This window comes from Phaethon aethereus (genome assembly GCF_964289735.1).
Source record: "Phaethon aethereus genome assembly, chromosome: 3".
NCBI classification, from domain to species: domain Eukaryota; kingdom Metazoa; phylum Chordata; class Aves; order Phaethontiformes; family Phaethontidae; genus Phaethon; species Phaethon aethereus.
In genome coordinates this window covers 82,230,058-82,250,773 of record NC_138576.1, presented here as the reverse complement: position 1 = coordinate 82,250,773, position 20,716 = coordinate 82,230,058, and the positions used below count along the sequence as shown (strand labels likewise).

Genomic DNA, 20,716 nt, shown 5'->3' with positions numbered 1-20,716 from the left:
GCAGGCACTGAAGTTTTTCTGCTCTGCATTCCCTGCATGTGTCACGCTATCTGTATTATTTGGGTTGTGCCATCCATGCAGCTATCTCAGTCTCTTTCATTGGGAATTACCACTGGCCAGCCCCAAATTCACTATTTCTACAGAATTCCGGTATCTGCAAGCCTGGGAACTCAGCAGGTCAAAGCTGCAGTCAATCACTGGGTCATTACTAATCAAAACGAATTCTACTGAAATGTCATAGTTTCACAAAAAAAAAAAAATCTCACATGAACATAAAATCAGTGACAGGCTTCTGTGCACAATGCCAATCAACAGAGCATTTTGTTATAGCAATAAATTAATGGTTGCCCTGGAAGAAATACTTCAGTATTCTTAATATACATAAACAATGTAATCCCCCAAATCTGCTTTTGTATAAAACAAAATCAGAGTTAAGTATTTGTAAGCATTATTTGAATGAAGCATTGAACTATTTCATACAAACCACTGCCACAGTTAGGAAACCCTTTGAAAATACCAATTTCTTGCAACTTGACAATCATCTACACATCCTTATGTACTGAAAAAAATAGAATGTGGTTTCAAAAGTATTACTATATTCAATGCTGTATCTTGAAAAATATTTTTGATTTACACCTACAGACAGCTAGAAAGTTATGCTCTTCTTTTCTGAGAGAAGCAGCAAGGTTGGAACTGAGCTATATATGTCATTTACATGCAGTGCAGACTATATGCAACGTAAGCAGAACCACATACGGGTTTCAAAATATGAGGCAAAGCACACACATTACACATAACAAATATTTAAACACCTATAATAGAAACAAAAGGCAAGTTAACATGTCTACAACTTTAACTTGTCATTTCCTTGGCCCAGGGACTGGCTTAACATAGGATTTATGCAGCAACAGTGAGGAATTCTTCAATGGAGTTTCTAAACATTATTTTATTACTACTATTACATAAACTCTGATGGAAGGTAGCTCAGTTTTCTATTAGCCAGGTAGGCTACCCCAGCTAATATATCTAAACACTCAGAACGACCCAGCCTGACGGTACCATTTTTCACCCCAACACCAGCACATCTTTGCCCATTTGGGAAGCCGTAAGTGAAACGTGCTAGTGCAGCCCTGCCCTTTAAGGATTAACAAGCCACTCAAAGTGCTTTTGGTTCATTCAGGGACAACGAATCTGAAGGATAATTAAACCAAAAAATCAAAAAAATCACGAAATACAGATTTATAGGAAGTTTCCTCATTTCCTACACAAGAGCAATTTCAATTTCTGCATTCTTAGCACAGCTCCCTTCGGTACCTTGACTGCATGTGCCAGGCACAGCCAAGCAGACCACTAACCATCTGTAGCTGACCTGTGGGTTGTCAAAAGCAAAAAGCTAGTCATTACATGGTGAAATACATGGGAAGTACACCTGTAGAGATGAACCAGATACAGGCTTATGCAGGAGCTGCTCCCCATTATTCGACCTGCCTGATGCTTCAAAGAGAAGAACCACTTTTAATTAAATGTGCTGCACCTGCCCTCATGGTGATGCATGTAATAGTCCTAACCATGGCTGTACTTAACAGACAAAAGATTTTGCTCAAGGAAATTTAAATCAGTAGGTTCAGTGTACTCATTACCAACTTCCACTAAGTAGTCATGACAATGAAGTGACCGTTAAGCTTTAAAAAACAAGGTACCTGAAAGATTTCCTTATCTTGACAGAGGGCTGTTTGTTGTTGAAGGGAGATTGTTTGGGAATTTGTTACGCTGGGAGGAATCCATGGAGATTGCTGCCCGGGCAAGAGATAGGACTCCACTCCTCTGTAAAGTAGTCCCTGGTCTGATCCCAAAGGTAGCATCTCTTCCAAGTGTTTCAGGCTGCTGTACGAGCATGGAACTTTTGAGATGTAGTTCGCTACAGCTAAAAGTATGTTTGTTCTTCTGTTGTAGCTGTTATTCCTGTGGGGGCTGGTGACTAAACATTTATGCCAAAAGCCTTCCAACAAGCTTTCTGGAACAACATCATTGCCAAGCAAGCAAGCAAAGAGAGGGAGGTGTGTCAGACTAAGACCCAACGCATGGCAAAGATCTTCTCGAGAGTACATAACAGTGACCAGTCTGTCCAAACAGAGCTTCTCAATGGAAAAGTAGGGGCATGTATTATAGATAAGGTAGTCGCTATCTTGCCCAAGAATTCCTATGCAGTTATGTTGCAAACCATATGCAGCCACCTCAAAGTCTGCCTCTTGCAATGTGCATACTGTTGTTTGACCAAGGGACTTCAGAGCAAAACGTGTAAAAGTAGGCAAAGCTGAAGGAACAGTGAACATTCCTCTCCCTGGTTGTTTCCTGTGAGTCTTGATAAACTCAAATATTCTGGCTATTTCCTCGTTATTCTGCAACCTCCGTTTGATCCACTCATCTCTCTTTTTCTCTTCTACCACTCCATCAAAGTAAAACACCAACTTGATACCAGCTGCCATAAAAGCTTTAATAAAATTCTCTAAACTGGCAAGGTACTCCCGCCACTGGCCACCGCACACCCAGGACTCTGGTGTGTACCAGTATCTAACACAACTCATAGCATCTACTACGATAACAGGCGGGAAATCAGGATGATCGATGCGATGTTTTTCTGCCATCTCTCTCAGATCTACTGTTCTGCATGCATCAGGGCAAACTCTTGCCACAAATCCCTGCAAACCTTTAATACCCATGGCTGATCTCTGAAACTCAACAGCAGTCTGAAAAGAAAAAAAAAAAACAACATTCTAAAATGCAACACTGAGAAATGTAATGAAATTCTACAATTAAAAAAAAAAAACAAAACCAAAACAGCTTGGAAACTCAACAGTTATTTTTCCTCCTTTGGCTAATAGCTCGTTGTGTTGTCCTGGCCTTTAAACAGTTTGAACGAGTTTTCTTCCCAATAAAAAACTGGACATAAGTGCCCATTCACTTTGCCTTCCACTTCTGCTTTTTGTATCAGTGAAAACTGTAAATAGCAAATGGTTTTCATAAATAGGACTTTAAAAATTTCAGATTAATACTGTAAAATATAGAAAAATACATACTGCTAGAAAAACAAGTATAGACATAATTAAAAGCTTTATAACATCTTAGCTGACAGCCTACCACACAGGAACTAATGGCTTGATTTTCACACTAAAAGTATACAAACATCTTTAATTGAAGTCAGTAGAAAAAAATACTGAATAACTTTGGAAATCAGTCTTGGACCTTGATTGTGCAAATGGCTCAGTTACCATCTGAGTTTATAGACAGTAGTCCATTGATACAGCACCAGTTGCAATACCTTGACTTCTGCAACAGTTCTGGTAGTGTCAGTTCTGCTTTGAAGCAGAAAATCGATACATTTTACCATCTTGTCATGTGAAGACATAATTTTCAAGACCTGTTTAAAGAATTAGAAGTTTACCTTTATTTTGTGAATCTACAAATCTGACTATGATTAATAGTGAAGCTTACATATTAAATGGGATTTCTAACATGCACAGCAATTTTGAACCAATCTATTTTCAAAGACACACATACAAACTTTAGCTAGAAATTAAAAAACTGAAAATGGAAAAAGCCTACTTTCAGTTTAGGAAATACCAAGATTGAAGAAAAGAGTCTCCAAATTCTGTGGCAGAATTTAACAGTACTCCAAATGAACCAATTTACATGTTCCGTTGTGGAATAAAATTAAAACTGCTGATGACCTCCATTTTTATTTCTAGAAATCTCAGTGCGAAGAAGTTTGTCACAGCTTCTACATTAAATGTGCTCTTTCTTCTACCACAGCATCATTTTATTTTAAAGGACCTTCCAATGAAAAAGATGGAGGTAACAAGCTCCATCAAGCATTGTTTTCTTCTTTATTCTCAGAAATTTTGTTCTGGTTTTATTTTGATTTTACTCAAAAGTCAAATCCTTTCACAGTTAAACAGTGAAGAAGTTCACTATGTTTTAATTAAATGGGTACAATTTTTCCTGTTTTTCACACTGCTGATTTCTGACATTTCAATTACAGACTGTCTCAGGAGTGTTACATTACAATATACATGCCTATGGTATACCAAAAGAAAAAAGGGAGTTAAATTCACAAAAGTATTGTGAAGTGACAGCTTTTAAAGGTATTCCCTAGTCCTCAGCATTTAAATACGTAATACCCTGCAGACACAGTTTTTGAATACCATCCTCTTTAATCATAGAATAGTTTGGGTTGGAAGGGACCTTAAAATGTCATCTAGTCCAATCCCCTTGCAGTGAGCAGGGGCAGCTTCAACTAGACCAGGTCACTCCAACCTGACCTTGAATGTCTCCAGGGATGGGGCAGCGCTCTGGGCAACCTGTTCCAGTGCTTCACCACTCTCATCGTAAAAAAAAAAGTCTTCCTTATATAATGCAGTATGAAATACATACAAGATAAAGCTGAGAGCATACAGTAGACCTCATTGTTATAAAAACAGAAATAAATGTGTATGAATGTGCTCCATTGCTGCACACAGGTGCAAGGTAGGGCACTGCTTTCTCTGCAATGCTACTTCCAGCATTACCTGGGTGCCCTGAAGACTCCAGCCATTTGCTTTTCCAGGAAAGCTGCACCTCTGATTCCAAACAGTTTTAAGTACTGGCAGGCTATCGTTTTTTATTACTTTCCACAGAGACCTAGCAATGGGTGTGAAGGTCTTCATCTTTCAGTCACTAACATATGCGGTCAGACTAAATGACCTGAGGTCTCCACAGAGACGCAGTATGCCATGGCAAGTCTTACTTCTGCAAAAACACATTGCGTCCAACCAAGCTTTAGTTATGATTTAGTACAGGCTCTGTCCTCAGTGCCCAAGCACCTAGAGCGAGAAGTGTGGTAAACAACTTACTAGCTATACCATACTGTAATAAATGGAAAGCACTATTTTCCTACCTTCTCACACCTGTATTCGAAGCACTCCTCTTGCCTAACAATTTAAGTAAGTCTAATACAGAGATTATCAGAAAAATTTCCATTACCAGTAGTAGTTTAGCTTAATCAATAGAAAGTTCACACCCAAACACATAAGCAAGCACTTTGGCCACTACTAGCATTTTGATATTACTATCACATCACTGAAAGCATAATAAAAAATAAAGAGTTTACATTCTGTCGACCATCCTGTTTCACTACTAAACAGTAACAGTCATGCTAAGGAAATCACTCTCTAATCCATCACAGTAACAAAAAAGTGAAGCAGTAAAATCTACCAACTTGAGAAGTACTTTCATCACACGCATGTCAATAAAATTGGCAGAATCAGGACTAAAACGCTTTATGTTGTAATGGTAAGTTTCCCAAGGTAGAAAACATGCACACTTTCTGCAACAGATGAACAGTTTAAGGCTGGAATTTCTAATGTTACTTATGTGAAATGGAGATCTCAAGTTACCAGAGCATCTCAACTGCACTACTATCGAGCACCTGAATCTGCAGAGGGGAAAAAAAAAAGTTTTCTCCACAAATTGAAATAATCAAAAAATGTTCTCCCCCTTAGTTTTACACAGACACAAAAATTCAGAGGGATGATGCCTACAACAGCTGACGGTACCACTAACTTCATCTTGTCGGCAAACAACTACCACGACATAAATTTTATTATGCCCAGAGTAACACACAGCATTGAAATGGGTTGTTAGCAGAAACGTTCACAATAACCGCTCCAGCCCTCACAAGAGTCCTCTAGCCGAGGCCCACAGCACAAGGGACGAGGAGCAAAGTCCCCCGCTTCTGACGCGCAGCAGGGCGCCGACAGGCCCATAGCCCCCCACGCCGTTGAAGGGCCGGAGCCTGCCCCAGAGGCACAACAGCAGGAGGCCGCAGGCAGGCACAGGGCCAGCGGTACCTGCCCGCCGCTGAGAAGAGGGTCGGGGCCTCCCTGGGGCGAGCTGTGAGGGCGGCTGCGTCCAGCCCCAGAAGGGGCGAACCCCTCCCTCGGGACGCCGTGTGGCGCCCGGGCCATGCTGCCGAGCGAGATGCGGGACTCCAGTCACTCTCACCCCCGACGAATCCCCCCCAACCCCGCGCGACGTGGTCGTTAAACGGCCACCCACCCCCTCCTAACAGAACCCCGGCACTGACCCGAACCTGCGCTTCCGCTTCCCGCGGGGGCAGGGCCGCGCATGCGCACGGCGGCGGGGGCTGCCTCCATCCCCGCCCGCCGCCAGCGCCGTCCCTGCCCTGCCTGCCGGGGATCGCCGGCTGCAGCGGCGGGGTGCGGGGGAGGGGCCGCGCTCGTTTGAACCGCGGCCGTCGCCGCCCGCGGCCTGGTGTCCCTCGGCTTTGTACGGCCTCAATGAGGCCGGATAGGCCATTGTGCCCCCGAACAAACCCAGCCGGGACGGGGGGCGGGGAGGGACACGGGGGACGTGAGGAGATGAAAGCGTCGCGCACCGAAATTGCTTGAACGGTCCCCCCTCCGCGCCTCGAGTCGTGCACCGGAGATTTATGTCGCACCTCGGCTGCCCGGCCTGCGGAGAGGCGCTGGCCCTGGGCAAACAAAGCGGCCGCAGACCCCGGCCCGGAGCGGGGAGGGGGGCGAGTTCGCGTTGCTTTGCTTTGCCCGGTGCTTGCCCGCCGCGGGGAACCCCCGTTCTCCGGGTGCACCCCAGGGCAGCGGGCTGGCTGCGGGCCCGCCGGAGCACCACCCGCTTCCGCCCCGCCAGCAACAGGTGGGGACCTGAATAACTCCACATCTTTTTTTTTTTTGGGGGGGGGGAATGGAATCGAGGAGCCGGTGGGAGGATTAGATCAGATGTTATTGCCGGTGAAAAATTAAACAGAGTGGGGCTCGGGGGAGCACAGATTGATATATTTGGTGACTCGGCGTGCACAAAGCCTCACCATTGTGGCCGTGTCTGAATGCCTGTGAATAGGATGGAGCATATGTGGCCTGTCACCGCAGGTGCCCACATCTGTTCGTCTCCGGGCAGATGCTCTCAGAAAAGGGGAGAGCATTTCCAAAAGCTGGGGCCTGCCCCGCCCATACCCATCCTCTTTCTCATAATCACCTTCTGCAGAGGAGTTTCTGCTCCCTTCTTCTCCTCCCCCTTGCCTTCCCCGCACATGGAGCGATGCAGAAAGAAAAAGCCAACGCAAATTGGAAGCGGCTCGGAAAGCTCTGGAAACATACGCTCAAACTGCATGTATGTGTGCGTGTCTGTCCCTTCCAAAGTTCCTTGGTGGCAGGTTTGGCGCCGCAGTCAGCGCACAACGCACAAGATCGGCACACAGCACGGGGGGGCTGCAGGCCGCGGGGGAACAGAAAAACCCTTCACGCTTGAAATGCAGTACGGTACAGCAGCATGCGGTGCTGGCCCTCATAGGGAAAGAGCGGCCTGCGCAGCAGCTCTCTGGTGCGGTAGTTTGCAGCTACTATTTAGAGTTCTGGCTTAAGATGATGATTAATGAAACCAGGGGAAAGGGAAGAGGGGGTTTCCCTGTGAGAACTGGTGAACGCAGCGAATATTGCTACTGAGGTCGATAGCAGAGGGGAATATTTCCAGCCAGCCAGAAAAAATCTCATAGCTGGAATGCAAAACATTTTTCTGAGAAGCGCCGTCACGTTTTTCACCCCAAGCCCAATCGCTCGCCCTCCCTGCTCTGTGGCAACCCCGCCAAGACAAGCCAGGCCTCAGTGCTGTGCGAGGTTATGCCAAGCTTGCCCGACAGCGTGGATGGGGCACAGGGTAAACCTCAGGATCTGGAGGTATTTCGGGTTGGAAGGGTCCTCAGGAAGGCCATCAAGTACAAATGCAACCCGTGGTTTCTAGCCTGAAGATCACGAGTGACCTTGGAGTTAAAGGGGGCAAAGAGGCCGGTTCTCCAAATGCAAGGCCGAGCTGCTCCCCAGAGGGGTGCAGGTGGGGAAAGCATTTAAATCACCGTGTCCTGTGGCAGGGACCGGGGGAGGCAGCGGGATCCGCCCGGCTCGAGTCACCCACGGGAAATTTCGGGAGAAGGTGCTGTCCCAGAGTGGGGGGAGCAGGGGGGTGGAAAGGTTCCTTACCCCGGGCCCCTGCTGTCCCCTCTGCCCCATGCTCTTCGCGGCGCTGCCCCCCCTCGCAGGGGTACGCAGCCCTTCACCCTTCCCGCTTTGGAAGCGACCACAGCTCACACACACGAGTAACTAATTTTGTCCCTCGTAGCTTCCCACAAGCAAAATCCCGTCGGAAGCAAGGCAGGGAGCAAACCCAAACAAACAAGCAGCGCCGGGGGGCGGGGGGGGCTCGCTTTCCCCTCGTGCACAATCAGTAAAACACATATAGGGGCCACTTCGGGATTTGCCCGGGGAAGGAAGAGTTGGCGAGCAGCTGGCTGCGGTAATCTCCTCGGGAGACAAAGGAATGCCCCGCCGGTCCCAGGATCACAGGTAAACACGCAACCATTGTCATGAAAATGAGGGGCTAGGATAGGGCTGGAGCAGATGATTTGCGATTTGAAAAAGGGGGCTGTGGGGGGAGGGAAGGCCCAGAGCTGCTTATCTATCATCTGGCCTCGCTGTGTGCCAGCTGAGCCACGCGACTGCCCTTTCTTATTCTAATCAGCACATGCCTTTGCAACTTTGGGCTAACCTACACGCTAAACTTCTTAATCCCCCCTCCCCGCACACGGCAAGGGCGGAGGAGCGCCCCTCCGGCACCTCCGCGCCCCCCGCCCATTCGCCTCGGCCCGGGGGGCCCGGGGCAGCGCCGGCACCCCGCTCACGCCGCCGAGGGAGCCGAAGCCGGGCTCGGTGGCGCCCCGCCTGCCCTCCCCTCCCGGCCCGTCCCCTCCCGTCCCGTCCCGTCCCCTCCCGGCCCGGGGGTACAGGTGAAGGCGGCGTGCGGGGAGGGCTGCGGCGGAGGGGCAGCCGCGCACACATACCTCCGTAGGGACTATAGACCTAATTAAAATATTATGCACACTCGGCTACACATAGCTCCACACGTACACGTCCCTCCGTCGACGCACCGTTCGCCATATGCCCGGAGCCCTCCGTCCCGGGAAAAATGAGGGTTGCGCGCCAGCGATGGCGGCGCGTAGTCCTAATTGACACCTGCCCCCCCCTCTTTTTTTTTTTTTCATTTTTGGAAGTGACTTTTCCCATAATCTGGCTCGCTCCGAAAGAAAAGCCGCGGCCGATGGGGAGCGCTCGGCCGCGCTGCTGCGCGGCGGGACTGTAAATCCTCGCCGGGGCGGGAGAGGGGGGCCGGCGTTACGGGAAAGGTATCAATTAGGGGCAGGGAGGGAGAACACAATACTCCACCGGCCCCAGCGAGCCCCCGGGCGGGCGGGGCCGGGCCCGCCGCGTCCCGGCCGTGCGGGGTCACCGCGCCCGCCCCCGGGGGGTCTTGCCGCCCGCTCACCCCGGCGGGGCGGGCGCGGACGGGACCGTCCGTCCGTAAGTCCGACGGTCCCGGTAAGCGGGGGCCGGTGGCGGTGCGCGGGCGCGGTTAACACCGCGGGAGCGGCGCGGGGGCCGGCGGGCGAGCGCGGTGCGGAGACACGCGGTTGGGAGCGAAAAAGCGCCATTTGGTTGGGAGCAGATGGCTGGCTGGGGGGCTGATCGCGTCTAAAGGCGTGTCATCCCCCTTCAGCGAGAATCCCTAAGGGCTCCCCTTGTCTTCGAAATCAATGAAAATTAAAGTGCAGAGAATGGATGAATAGTTAGACCTCGAGTCCCTCCTTTGTTCGCCTCAGCTACTGGTGGGCAGGAGTTAAACTACAACAGCCTCCTATAGAAACACTTAAGTTAAACAGTCTCCCCGTTAGCCCAGCATCTGAAAGAGAGAGGGAGAGGGGGGAAAAAAGCAGAAAAAGGAGCTTTCTGCTTGATTTCCCCAATACAGAATCGCGTGGCATAAATTAAGCCGGAGAAGAATGAGCGCCGTGGGCAGGATCCTGCCGGCTCTCACGGCGCCTTTCAGTCACGCTCAGCAGCGGTAATCGAGAAATCTGTGCCACGTCAGTTTAACAAATACCCGGTACCGAAGGGGGGTTGTTAAGGATTTGGGGGCAAGGGTTTTTTTTCGGGTCTTCCCCCCCCTTTCGCTAGGTTAAAGCCCTCGCGCGTGTAACTTTTTATTTCCAGTTTTTTAAGCAAGGGGATGCTAATGGACCAACTTTCTCTCTCTCGTAGATTGAAAGATCGGCGGTGATGTATCACTTCTCGCCTCCACCGACCGGCTACCCCCAAATTTCAAAACAGATATTGCCCCCCCGCCCCGCCCCACTCGTTTAGTAAACCCTGATACAAAGTTTTGGGTTGGGTGGGGGTTTTTTTTCTTTCTCCCTCCTCTTTCCCTTTGCCGGGTATAACGCCGCGGCAAAGTTTGGGAAGCAGCGACAAGCCACTTGAAAAGATGTTGACGCTAGGTGGCAAAAGCAACGTGCAGTCAAGCCCCGGCTGCTGCCGCCCCCCCGGTCCCCGTTGCGGGGCCGGGCGCGGCGGGGGCGGGCGGCCCGACCCGCCTTCCCCGCGCCCTCGCTCGCTGCCTGCGGGACCGCGGCTCCCCTCTCTCCTGCCCAGATGTAACGCCGGGGTAAAAAAACCAACCAAGCAAACAAAAGCCACCCAAAACAACCACCCCCTTCAAACATTCCTGCACGTTTAAGTTTTCGCGTTAAGCGCCGAGGAGCGGGGAGAAGGTGGATACCTGGGTGTAGATGGGCTCGTTCGATCAAAATGAGATGTAAAGAACGCGGGCGTTGAGCGGCGAAACGCTGCAAGGGTCTGGGTGCTCGTTTAAGTACCGAAGGGGACCTGCCTGGGTTTGGAATGGGTGCCACAAGGCCCCAGGAAATTAACGTGGGCAGCTACAGTCCTGGAACAGTCAAGAGGCACTGGGCTGAATGAACTCATTAGTGATTTTCTTTTAATTGATATTACCCAACGCTTTTACTTCTAGAAGTCTTTAAGTTGTTTTTTTTTTTTTCCTAGCACATTGTAAGATAATTTGTGATCAAGACATCTGCTTCAATGAAAGTCACATTTTGCCATGCAAATGCACGTTTCAACCCAATAAAGTCGCCATAATAAGGCTTTTAGCACGGCATACCTACAGTGAGGTTATTGTCGCCAAATCCTCTCCTTTCCCACACAGGCTTAATCTGTGCTGAAATGATCTGTTACAATTAAAATGACATTTACAGAGACAGTTACACCTTGCATCCTAATGAATCCGCCTGCGCCTACCGAAGGTGTTTAAACAGAGGGCTCGAACAAAGTGGAAAACCCCACTTCGAGTGACATGCCAGAGTCGCCCTCCAACTTTTATCCCCCGCTTTCATCCGTCATTAAGGAACTGCTCAAATGGTAATCATCTCCATCCCTCTTTCACCGCACCAGTAAACTCCTTTCCGTGTTTTTAAGATCAAAACAAAAGTTCTAGTGTCTGATGGATATGTAAAAAAAAAAATAAGGTGACGGTTGGTGTAAAGTTGGGTTGTGGATTTGTGTGGGTTTTTTTTTTTTTCCTTTTTTTTTTTTTTCGGAGGGGGGAAGTGCTGGAAGGGATTTCTTTAAAAAATGTGAGGACATTGTTGTAGAGGCAGTAGCGTGCGCCGAGGGGAGCTCTTTCTCTCCCTCGCATTGTGCAGGGAGCAGGTGCTGTCTACATTACCATACAGCTGAGAGCACAAAGAGCTAACTGATTCAGCCCTCACACAATAACAAACGGCCTTAATGACAGCCACGCGAACGACACACACCAAACTCACTTTTTACTAAGCTGAAGGAGGAAGGGAAAAAAAAAAAAAAAAGGAGAGGGAGAGGTTGCTGGCGATGATGATAATAATCATAGAGGGGTGCGGGACCCGGGCGGAGCGGGCGGCTCTCTCGGCAGCGGCGGTGGCGGGGACGGGACCCACGGAGCCCCGTAGGCGGGTCCTCTCCACGGGTGCCCGCCGCCAGGACCCCCGGGGACACCCCTTCCCTCCGCCGGCGGGACGAGTGCTGCGGAGGGGTCCGAGGGAAGGGCGATCCCCGGCTCGGTGCGCGCAAATTCACCCCCCTCCCCAATTCTCTCGGCTATGCCAGGGGAACTGCGGTGTGAACTTTCAAGGGCTCGGATTCCTCTTGTTGCGGCTCGCTGGCTCCCACCTCCCTCGCCACTTTGGAGCCCAGGATGCCCCCGCGGAAGTGGTCGCGATCACCCATTTGCTTTTGGGGGGCTACAGGGTGGTCGCTTTCCGCGCTGCAGGAGGGAAATCTCAGCCCGCGGGCCCCGGGGTTGGGTCTTCTCGCCGGAGCGCGCTGTCCCCGGCGCAGAGGGGGTGTCCCCCTCTCCGGGGGCAGGAGGGGGATTCTTGCGGTGACCAAATTTGCAGGAATGTAAATGAGCGCGTTTTGTGAGCGCGGAGGGGAGGGGGAGGAGGGTTGCACATTTTACAGCTCACTGACCATTTGGCGATCCATTGAGAGGAGGGTTTGGAAAAGTGGCTCCTTTGTGACAGCTCTAGCCAGATTGGGGGGCTGCTCATTTGCATCTCATTAGGTATGCAGGCGGCCGGCGGGATATAAGGGAGGCAGGCGCCCGAGGAGAGGCAGATCCTTAGCGCTTCGCCCCCGGAGAGAGCCGCGGAGCCGAGCCGAGCCGGGCCGGGCAGAGCCGAGCTGGGCCGGGCCGCGCAGGGCAGGGCCGGGCAGGGCAGAGTAGGCACCCCCTCCCCCGTGGGAGCACACCCGGACACGCTCGGTGCGCCGCTATTGAGACACGGGCTTATTTTTGTTGGCTGGGATTCCTCTAAAAACAAAAGTAAGCCCACAACAAGGAAAGAGAGCTTCGCTGCTTTTGCAAAAAAAAAAAAAAAAGGAAAAAAGGGGATCAAGGCTCCGACGTGACCTGCCCGCTGCCGTTTGACACCCACCAGCCCCGACGTGCGCAAGGCAAGCGCAGCCGCGCAGAGCCGCGCAGAGCCGCTCAGAGCTGCTCCCGCATCTCACCGCACCGGGAATTATCGCCGTTGCCGCCGCGTCCGCCGCTGCCTCTGCAGGGATTTCCAGATCGCCGATTTTTACTCTTCCTTGGGAAGACTTTTTTCTGCCTCTGTTGGGAATTAAGTTGCTTTTATTTTTATTTTTATTTTTTTTTTCTTCCTGGAGAAAAGGAGGAGCACCGTGGATTGGGAAAGAAAAAGAGTTTAGTAGATTAATCTTACCCTTTTTTTTAATTTTATTTTTCCTTTCTTTTTCTTTTGCCATCCGAAAGAGCTGTCAGTCGCCGACAGGCTACACCCAGAGGTATCGACAGAGGGAAAAAAAGTCAGAGACACTCCTGAAAGAAGGAGACCGTGACACTAACTCTTCCAGCTCTGCTGGGGCGAGCGGCTTTGGCCGCTGTTGTCTTCCCCCCACCCCTTCTCCCGAGAGACACTTTCCCCTTTCCCCTCTGACGAGAAGACAAGGGCGAGGAAAGAGAGGGCACCAGAGCTGCCCCTCCAAAATGGGAGGTCGGTTTCTGCTGACGCTCGCCCTCCTCTCGGTGCTGCTGAGCCGCTGCCAGGTAAGTGCCCGCGGGGCGGGGGACAGAAATACCTGCGGTGGTCCCTGCACCGGGGGGTCCCGCGGGGGTGCCGAGGGCTGTCGCTGCCTGTTGCAGCCGGGAGAAGCTGGGAGGGGGGGTGTGTCAGTCCTGCTGATGCCCGGCGGGGCCGGGGTCGGGCCGGGGGACGCGGGCTGCTCGGCGGGCTGACGGCCGCTGTCCCCGCCCCGCAGGTCGGCGGCTCCGGGGTCTTCGAGCTGAAGCTGCAGGAGTTTGTCAATAAGAAGGGGCTGCTCAGCAACCGCAACTGCTGCCGCGGGGGCGGCCCCGGCCCCGGCGGGCTGCAGCAGTGCGACTGCAAGACCTTCTTCCGCGTCTGCCTCAAGCACTACCAGGCCAGCGTCTCCCCCGAGCCGCCCTGCACCTACGGCAGCGCCATCACCCCCGTCCTCGGCGCCAACTCCTTCAGCGTCCCCGACGGCGCGGGCGGCGCCGACCCCGCCTTCAGCAACCCCATCCGCTTCCCCTTCGGCTTCACCTGGCCCGTAAGTGGGGGGCGGCGCGGCTGGGGGCGGCCCACGGCCCGTCCCATCCCACCCCACATCCCCGGGCTGCCCAGCAGGGCGAACGCCCATCCGAGGGGCCGCGGATCCCCCTTTGGGGGGGGGGGGTGTGTGTGTGAGTAACCCCTGGGAGAGTTGCGTCTCGGGCCTGCCCTCCCTCACGCTCTGCCGGCGCGTTGTCTCTGCTCCTTCTTTCCCCAGGGCACCTTCTCGCTCATCATTGAGGCTCTGCATACGGACTCACCTGACGACCTGACCACAGGTAACTGTCCTGAAACAGACCCTTCTCCGGGATAGTACCAGCCCGGGGGCCTCCCTCAGCCCCTCTCTCTGCGGTGTGCAGTGTGTTCCCCCCATTCCATTCCTGCTCCTCTTCGGGGGACCATGGGAAGAGAGGCCAACCTGTTGGGCACACAGCCCTGTCACAGTTCCCCTCCCACCAGAGACCCCCATTGAGCACCTTCCTATGCCCCTGCCTGCTTCAGGCTTCTTAATCACCCCTATCCTCTCTGCTTTCAAACAGAAAACCCTGAGCGCCTCATCAGCCGCCTGGCCACCCAGAGGCATTTGGCGGTGGGTGAAGAGTGGTCCCAGGACCTGCACAGCAGTGGCCGCACTGACCTCAAGTACTCCTATCGCTTCGTGTGCGACGAGCACTACTATGGAGAAGGCTGCTCCGTCTTCTGCCGCCCCCGGGACGATGCCTTTGGTCACTTCACTTGCGGAGAACGTGGCGAGAAAGTCTGCAACCCAGGCTGGAAAGGCCAGTACTGCACTGAGCGTGAGTGTCCACCTTCTTGTCTCGCTGGGTGCCGGTTCCAGCAGTGTCCCCTAAGCTCTTGGGGGAGGTATTTCTCTGACACCAGGCCCCACGGGAAAGGGGGAACCAAGCTACAGTGGGTGGAGGTCTGGTGCTATGTACAGGCCTTACTGGTGTGGGGGACGGGAGTTTGTCAGCATTACCCCAGAAAGTTAACATGGATAGCCCCTTCTCAAGCTAATAAAATGTCAGTGCCAACATTACGCTCTTGCTCATTTGCTGTAGACGTCAAATCTGATACCAAAGTGTTGCTATCCTCAGCAGTTGCTTGAGGATTTATTAAAATATATCAGGACTACTTTTTATACCTAGCCACCCCTTCAACCATTGTACACTGATACCATCATCTACAGGGTACATGGCTTCAGGAGACGGAGCTAGGCTTTGGCAACATCCATGCGGCAGGCCTGTGGGTAGACTTGTTATGGTCTGATGTCTTGCCACCCTTGTTTTTGAGAAAAGTACTGGGAGGTCCAAGGCATTCTCTGTGGCCTCTACACCGTACAGTTCTCATTTGGGGTACTCATAAACTGCCACTAACAGAGGTTGTTCAACAAGAACATTCAACTTCTTCCCTATCCCTCTTCTCTACCATTGCCGTGATCGTTTAGTAGCACTAGTCAAATAATGAGAGACATGAGTTTCAAAGTATGCCTGAGCTTGAAGTTGTTGAGGAATGTGACGTGTTGATACAGCAGGAGAAGCTGGGACAGTAAGCAGATCACAGAGAGGGTAGTCAGGGATGACAGATACCTCCAGCTTAGTGCAAGACTACCACCCTTTGTAGACACATAGCGGTGTACACCCAAACAGGCACACAGGGCTCCTGCTGCAGCCTGTGATGGCATCCTCTGCTTGTGTGCATACACGGATCTGAAGTATGCTGGCAGATGATGTACTGGGTGAGTGCTCCTCTCCAGTCATCAAAGGGCCAGGCAGGCAGGGAGAAAACAGTTATAGGCTGCGAAGCAGCCTCTCAGTTTTCTTCTTCCTGTGTTTTTGTTTTTCTTAAGGCCCACCTACGCTGTGGTCTCAGCTGAGCTGCTGTCAAACAAGCCCAGATTGATTATTCACGCTGTTAGTGACTGCTAGGATGCTTTTGCCAGTTCATGGTCCAATGTTGCACAATAAACAGCAGGCAGAGGCACTCACATTTCCTTTGATAGTGTTTTAAAATAGGAACTACAACCTTTCCCATGATCAAAAGTGCCTAGCCCAGTTGTGTCAAGGGGTGGGGATGAAGGAAGCATTTTGATAAAGAACTCTTTTGGGGCTGTCAGCACTTTTGGATGCCTGTACATCGCTGCTCTTCCCATAGCAAAGTAAAAGGCTGTCCTTCTTTCCTGACTCGTTACGCACGCTCTTCGCTCTGCTTTCCTTCTCAGAGAAAAACAGCTTGTAACAGCGACACAAACCTACTAGGCAGGGGAGATGTGTTTATGTGTGCATGCAAAAAGAATGTTTTGCCGTTAGCGAGCGGAGCTGCCAGTCGCAGATTGCTTCCCGTCGCCTTGCCCCCAGCTCCATTCTTTCCAACTTGGAGGCGATCTGATTATCAGTGCCGATTCTTTCTTTCTTTTTCTTCCCCCCCCGCTTCCCCTCGCATGCCATTGTCTCCGGCTGGCTTTGTTGAATTAAAACTTTGCAGTGCCTGCTTAATGAGTTCCATAACCAGGCGAAGTAATGAGCAGAAGTCCCTTTTTTCCCCTTCCCTCATCCTCCCTCCCGCTGGCCCGCTTACCTCTTTTACCAGGGCTGCACCCACCCTCCCGCCCCTTTTTGGAGCGGGGAGGAGGGGGGGAAGGAGGGAGGAAGAACTTTAGACTTATTTATTTGAATAAGAAAAAAAAAAAAGTTTTTTTGCAGCGAAATCACGCGCGTGCCATAGATTAGCTGTGGGCAGGGATAGGCTGCCCGGCCGCCGGCCGCTGGCCCCATTGGCTCCGGGGCCGGGGTATTGTTGCAGTGGGGCAGCTGCTGGGAGAGAATAGACAATAGAGCAGCTGTCTTGCACTGGCACCCTGCACACCAGCTGTCCACTCTTATCTGCACACACACTTTCGGGGGATATTAAGAGGTGGAGCTGTGTGCATAGAATTGGAAAAAAGGACTTCTGACCCTCACTGGGAAGGGAAGGGGGGTGAGGGGCTGTGGGGAAGGGAGCAATTGTGAGTCCTCTTTTGTCTGTGTGCAACTGTATTAAGAAGAATGCTCATCCCCGGCGATAAGTAAAGTGCCCAGTTACGGGCGAGATCAATACCCTGCAGACTCCAGAGATTAACTCAGTTGCGCTTAACTGCCCCGACCTGGTAAAAGGGGCTCGCTCCCCACCTGCAAGGTGCTCTTGGGATCGGACTTGTAAAAGGGAGGCGTTCAACCCCGAGTGCTGATGTCTTTCCCTGCTTGGTTTGTTTACAGCGATTTGTTTGCCTGGATGCGATGAGCAACACGGCTTTTGCGACAAACCTGGGGAATGCAAGTAAGTTTTCTGCTCCCTTCCCATTCTCTTCTTTGTCTTTAACATTGATGCTCTGGTGTTAAGTAAGCCATCGGTCATTCGAAGGGTCGGTTTAAATGCCTTTTTTCATGTTAGGTGGTAATTTGAGAAATCCAGGTGATGCCAGATCAAAGTATTAATCTACAAGTCAAACATCAGTGCCATTAATATTAACCTAATGAGTTTACAGTGCTGTGTGTAAGGTTTAGCTGTTTGTTATTAAAGTAAACAAATTAACTACCTGGAACCATGGCTCTATCTAAGGAAGTGGAAGAAATAGCTGGGACTGATGAAAGCTGATGCTACGGTTGGACTCGGTGTCTTTCTCACACGAAGGAGCACTGAGGGCTTTTAGGAAACTTGATCCTTGGCATCAGTGTGTTTGCAGAGTTTGCGATAGGGTTTCCAACTGTGAGAAGTCTAAATCTGACGAGACTTTGTTGTTGGTTTTTTTTTTTTTCAGATGCAGAGTGGGTTGGCAAGGGCGATATTGTGATGAGTGCATCCGATACCCAGGCTGCCTTCATGGTACCTGTCAGCAGCCATGGCAGTGCAACTGCCAGGAAGGCTGGGGTGGCCTTTTCTGCAACCAGGGTGAGTTCGCAGTCCTTGCCTGAGCGTCTGTTTTAAAACACGGAAAGCAAGCGGCTATTTCCAGCTCAAGCACCCTGTGCTAGGCTCACAAAGTAGCAAGTATCTTGATTGCTCTCTTTTTCAAATAAAATCCTTTACAGACCTGAACTACTGCACCCACCACAAGCCCTGCAAGAACGGTGCCACATGCACCAACACCGGTCAGGGGAGCTACACTTGCTCTTGCCGACCTGGGTACACAGGCTCCAACTGTGAGATTGAAATCAATGAATGTGACGCCAACCCTTGCAAGAATGGTGGAAGCTGCACTGTAAGTTTGAGTTGCTTGTGCCATCTGAAACCCCAAGAGAGGAGTTAATGTCAATTTTACTGCTTTTCAAAATCACTTTTTGGATTTCAAAGCAACTTCAGGTAAATATTTTGAACATTTCTCATTTCTCTCCCCCAGGATCTCGAGAACAGCTATTCCTGTACCTGCCCCCCAGGCTTCTATGGCAAAAACTGTGAGCTAAGCGCAATGACTTGCGCTGATGGACCATGCTTCAACGGTGGGCGATGCACTGACAACCCTGATGGGGGATACAGCTGCCGCTGCCCACTGGGTTATTCTGGGTTCAACTGTGAAAAGAAAATCGATTACTGCAGTTCCAGCCCTTGTGCTAATGGTAAGGTCAAACATGCTACAGTGACCTTCTGAAAGGAGACCATCCAGTTATTTTGGCTTCTGATCTGGAGTACATAACAAGGCCCACTGATCAGTCATGGTCCACGTCATGTCACTAGTTGACTTGGTGGAGGAACTGTAGTTGAAAAGTGATGGCGTGGTTTGGGATGCTGCTGCAGATAGCGTTTTCTCAAGGGCTGCCTGTGGCCGGGTAACTTGGCCTGAAGCTTCATGCATAAAAATGCAGAGGTTTATACTTGCAAATGTTTTGCAAAGACTCTTTGAAGTCTGTGGATGCAAAATGCCATACAAGTGCTAAATATTATTACTTGTAATCTGGTAACAGTAATCTTCCTGTTTTGATTAAACAAGTGAAGACTTTCTTTACTGTAGTCCTCCTCATTCATTGCCACTCAAACTCTGTAACGTGCGATTGTGGTGTTGACCCGATCTGGACTACCTTTGTTGTCCAAGCTGAGTGAAATGTCAAAAAGGGAATAGGATGGTGAATGAAAAGTAGATCTGATTAACAAATACCTTCCTTAAAAAAGATTAATACATTTTATGGTGGATCAGACCAGGCAAAGGTTGAGCTAACCTCTGAAAAAGAAAGCTTTTCTCAGCTGCCGGTTGTGACAGTCGTCCTGAGAGCAGCAGGTGGGAGGCTGTTGGGTTTGGCTGCCCACCACTCAGCGTTCCTCCTCCTTGATGTCTTGCAGGAGCCCAGTGTGTCGATCTGGGGAACTCCTACATATGCCAGTGCCAGGCTGGCTTCACTGGGAGACACTGTGATGATAACGTGGATGACTGCGCCTCCTTTCCCTGCGTCAACGGAGGCACCTGCCAGGATGGCGTCAATGACTATTCCTGCACCTGCCCCCCGGGATACAACGGGAAGAACTGCAGCACCCCGGTGAGCAGATGCGAACACAACCCCTGCCACAACGGGGCCACCTGCCACGAGAGAAACAACCGCTACGTCTGTGAGTGTGCCCGGGGGTACGGCGGCCTCAACTGCCAGTTTTTGCTCCCCGAGCCGCCTCAGGGACCGGTCATCGTCGACTTCACCGAGAAGTACACAGAAAGCCAGAACGCCCAGTTCCCCTGGATCGCCGTCTGCGCCGGGATTATTCTCGTCCTCATGCTGCTGCTGGGGTGCGCTGCTGTGGTTGTCTGCGTCCGGCTCAGAGTGCAGAAGAGGCACCACCAGCCTGACGCCTGCAGGAGCGAGACCGAGACCATGAACAACCTGGCGAACTGCCAGCGCGAGAAGGACATTTCCATAAGTGTCATTGGTGCCACTCAGATTAAAAACACGAATAAGAAAGTAGACTTTCACAGCGATAACTCTGATAAAAATGGCTATAAAGTCAGATACCCATCAGTGGATTACAATTTGGTGCATGAACTCAAGAACGAGGACTCTGTTAAAGAGGAGCACAGCAAATGTGAAGCCAAGTGTGAAACGTATGATTCAGAGGCAGATGAGAAAAGCACAGTACAACTAAAGAGGTATCTCTCACATCTGAGCACGGGGGGCAGCTTGACTCTGAAGGGGGGGTGTGTGTCTTATAGGTAGCATTAAGCAACAGCCATCTGACCTGTGTTGTCTCTCTTTCTCTTCAATAGTGATACTTCTGAAAGAAAACGACCAGATTCAGTATATTCCACTTCAAAGGACACAAAGTACCAGTCGGTGTATGTCATATCAGAAGAGAAAGATGAGTGCATCATTGCAACTGAGGTTAGTATACTGCCTGGCAGTTGGAGCAGCAGAGAAAATTCCCGGCGAGCGATCCCCATCTAGCACACATCAGGGCAGCCAAATGCTTTTCCATGGTGCCACAGCGATTTGTACCTGTTGAAATCCAGCCAGCTCGAGTTTGTCGCACTGTGGATGTTGTAAAGACGAGCTCAGTGACTTGCTGCTGTGGATGTTACGGGTACGACAACTTTTGCAGACAAGGGTACAATGATAGCACGGTTGTGGTCTGCTGACCGACCCCTTAGTGTGCTTCATGCAGAGTCCGTTCTTGCCCAGTGTAAAGACAGAGTCCTGACCCTCTGCAGCCTTA

General features: G+C 51.0%; 2 protein-coding genes across 2 annotated transcripts in view; one reads left to right on the top strand and one right to left on the bottom strand.

The window, feature by feature from the left end:
• FAM120B (family with sequence similarity 120 member B) overlaps window positions 1-6,164 on the bottom strand; it is a gene marked incomplete at both ends in the record, with an annotated part of 55,978 nt that extends 49,814 nt beyond the window's left edge. Inside the window, 3 exon segments of the mRNA XM_081998205.1 lie at window positions 1,701-2,741; window positions 2,743-2,747; window positions 6,122-6,164. Coding sequence (XP_081854331.1) covers window positions 1,701-2,741; window positions 2,743-2,747; window positions 6,122-6,164 — 1,089 coding nt within the window.
• A 4,263-nt stretch (window positions 6,165-10,427) lies between these two features.
• DLL1 (delta like canonical Notch ligand 1) lies at window positions 10,428-20,514 on the top strand. The gene is made up of 10 exons (XM_081997892.1): window positions 10,428-13,524; window positions 13,737-14,048; window positions 14,268-14,328; window positions 14,590-14,847; window positions 17,305-17,365; window positions 17,847-17,977; window positions 18,118-18,287; window positions 18,426-18,642; window positions 19,361-20,153; window positions 20,271-20,514. The coding sequence occupies exons 1-10, from the start codon at window positions 13,465-13,467 to the stop codon at window positions 20,446-20,448; spliced, it is 2,241 nt and encodes a 746-aa protein (XP_081854018.1). The 5' UTR covers window positions 10,428-13,464; the 3' UTR covers window positions 20,449-20,514.
• The last annotated feature ends 202 nt before the right edge of the window (window positions 20,515-20,716 follow it).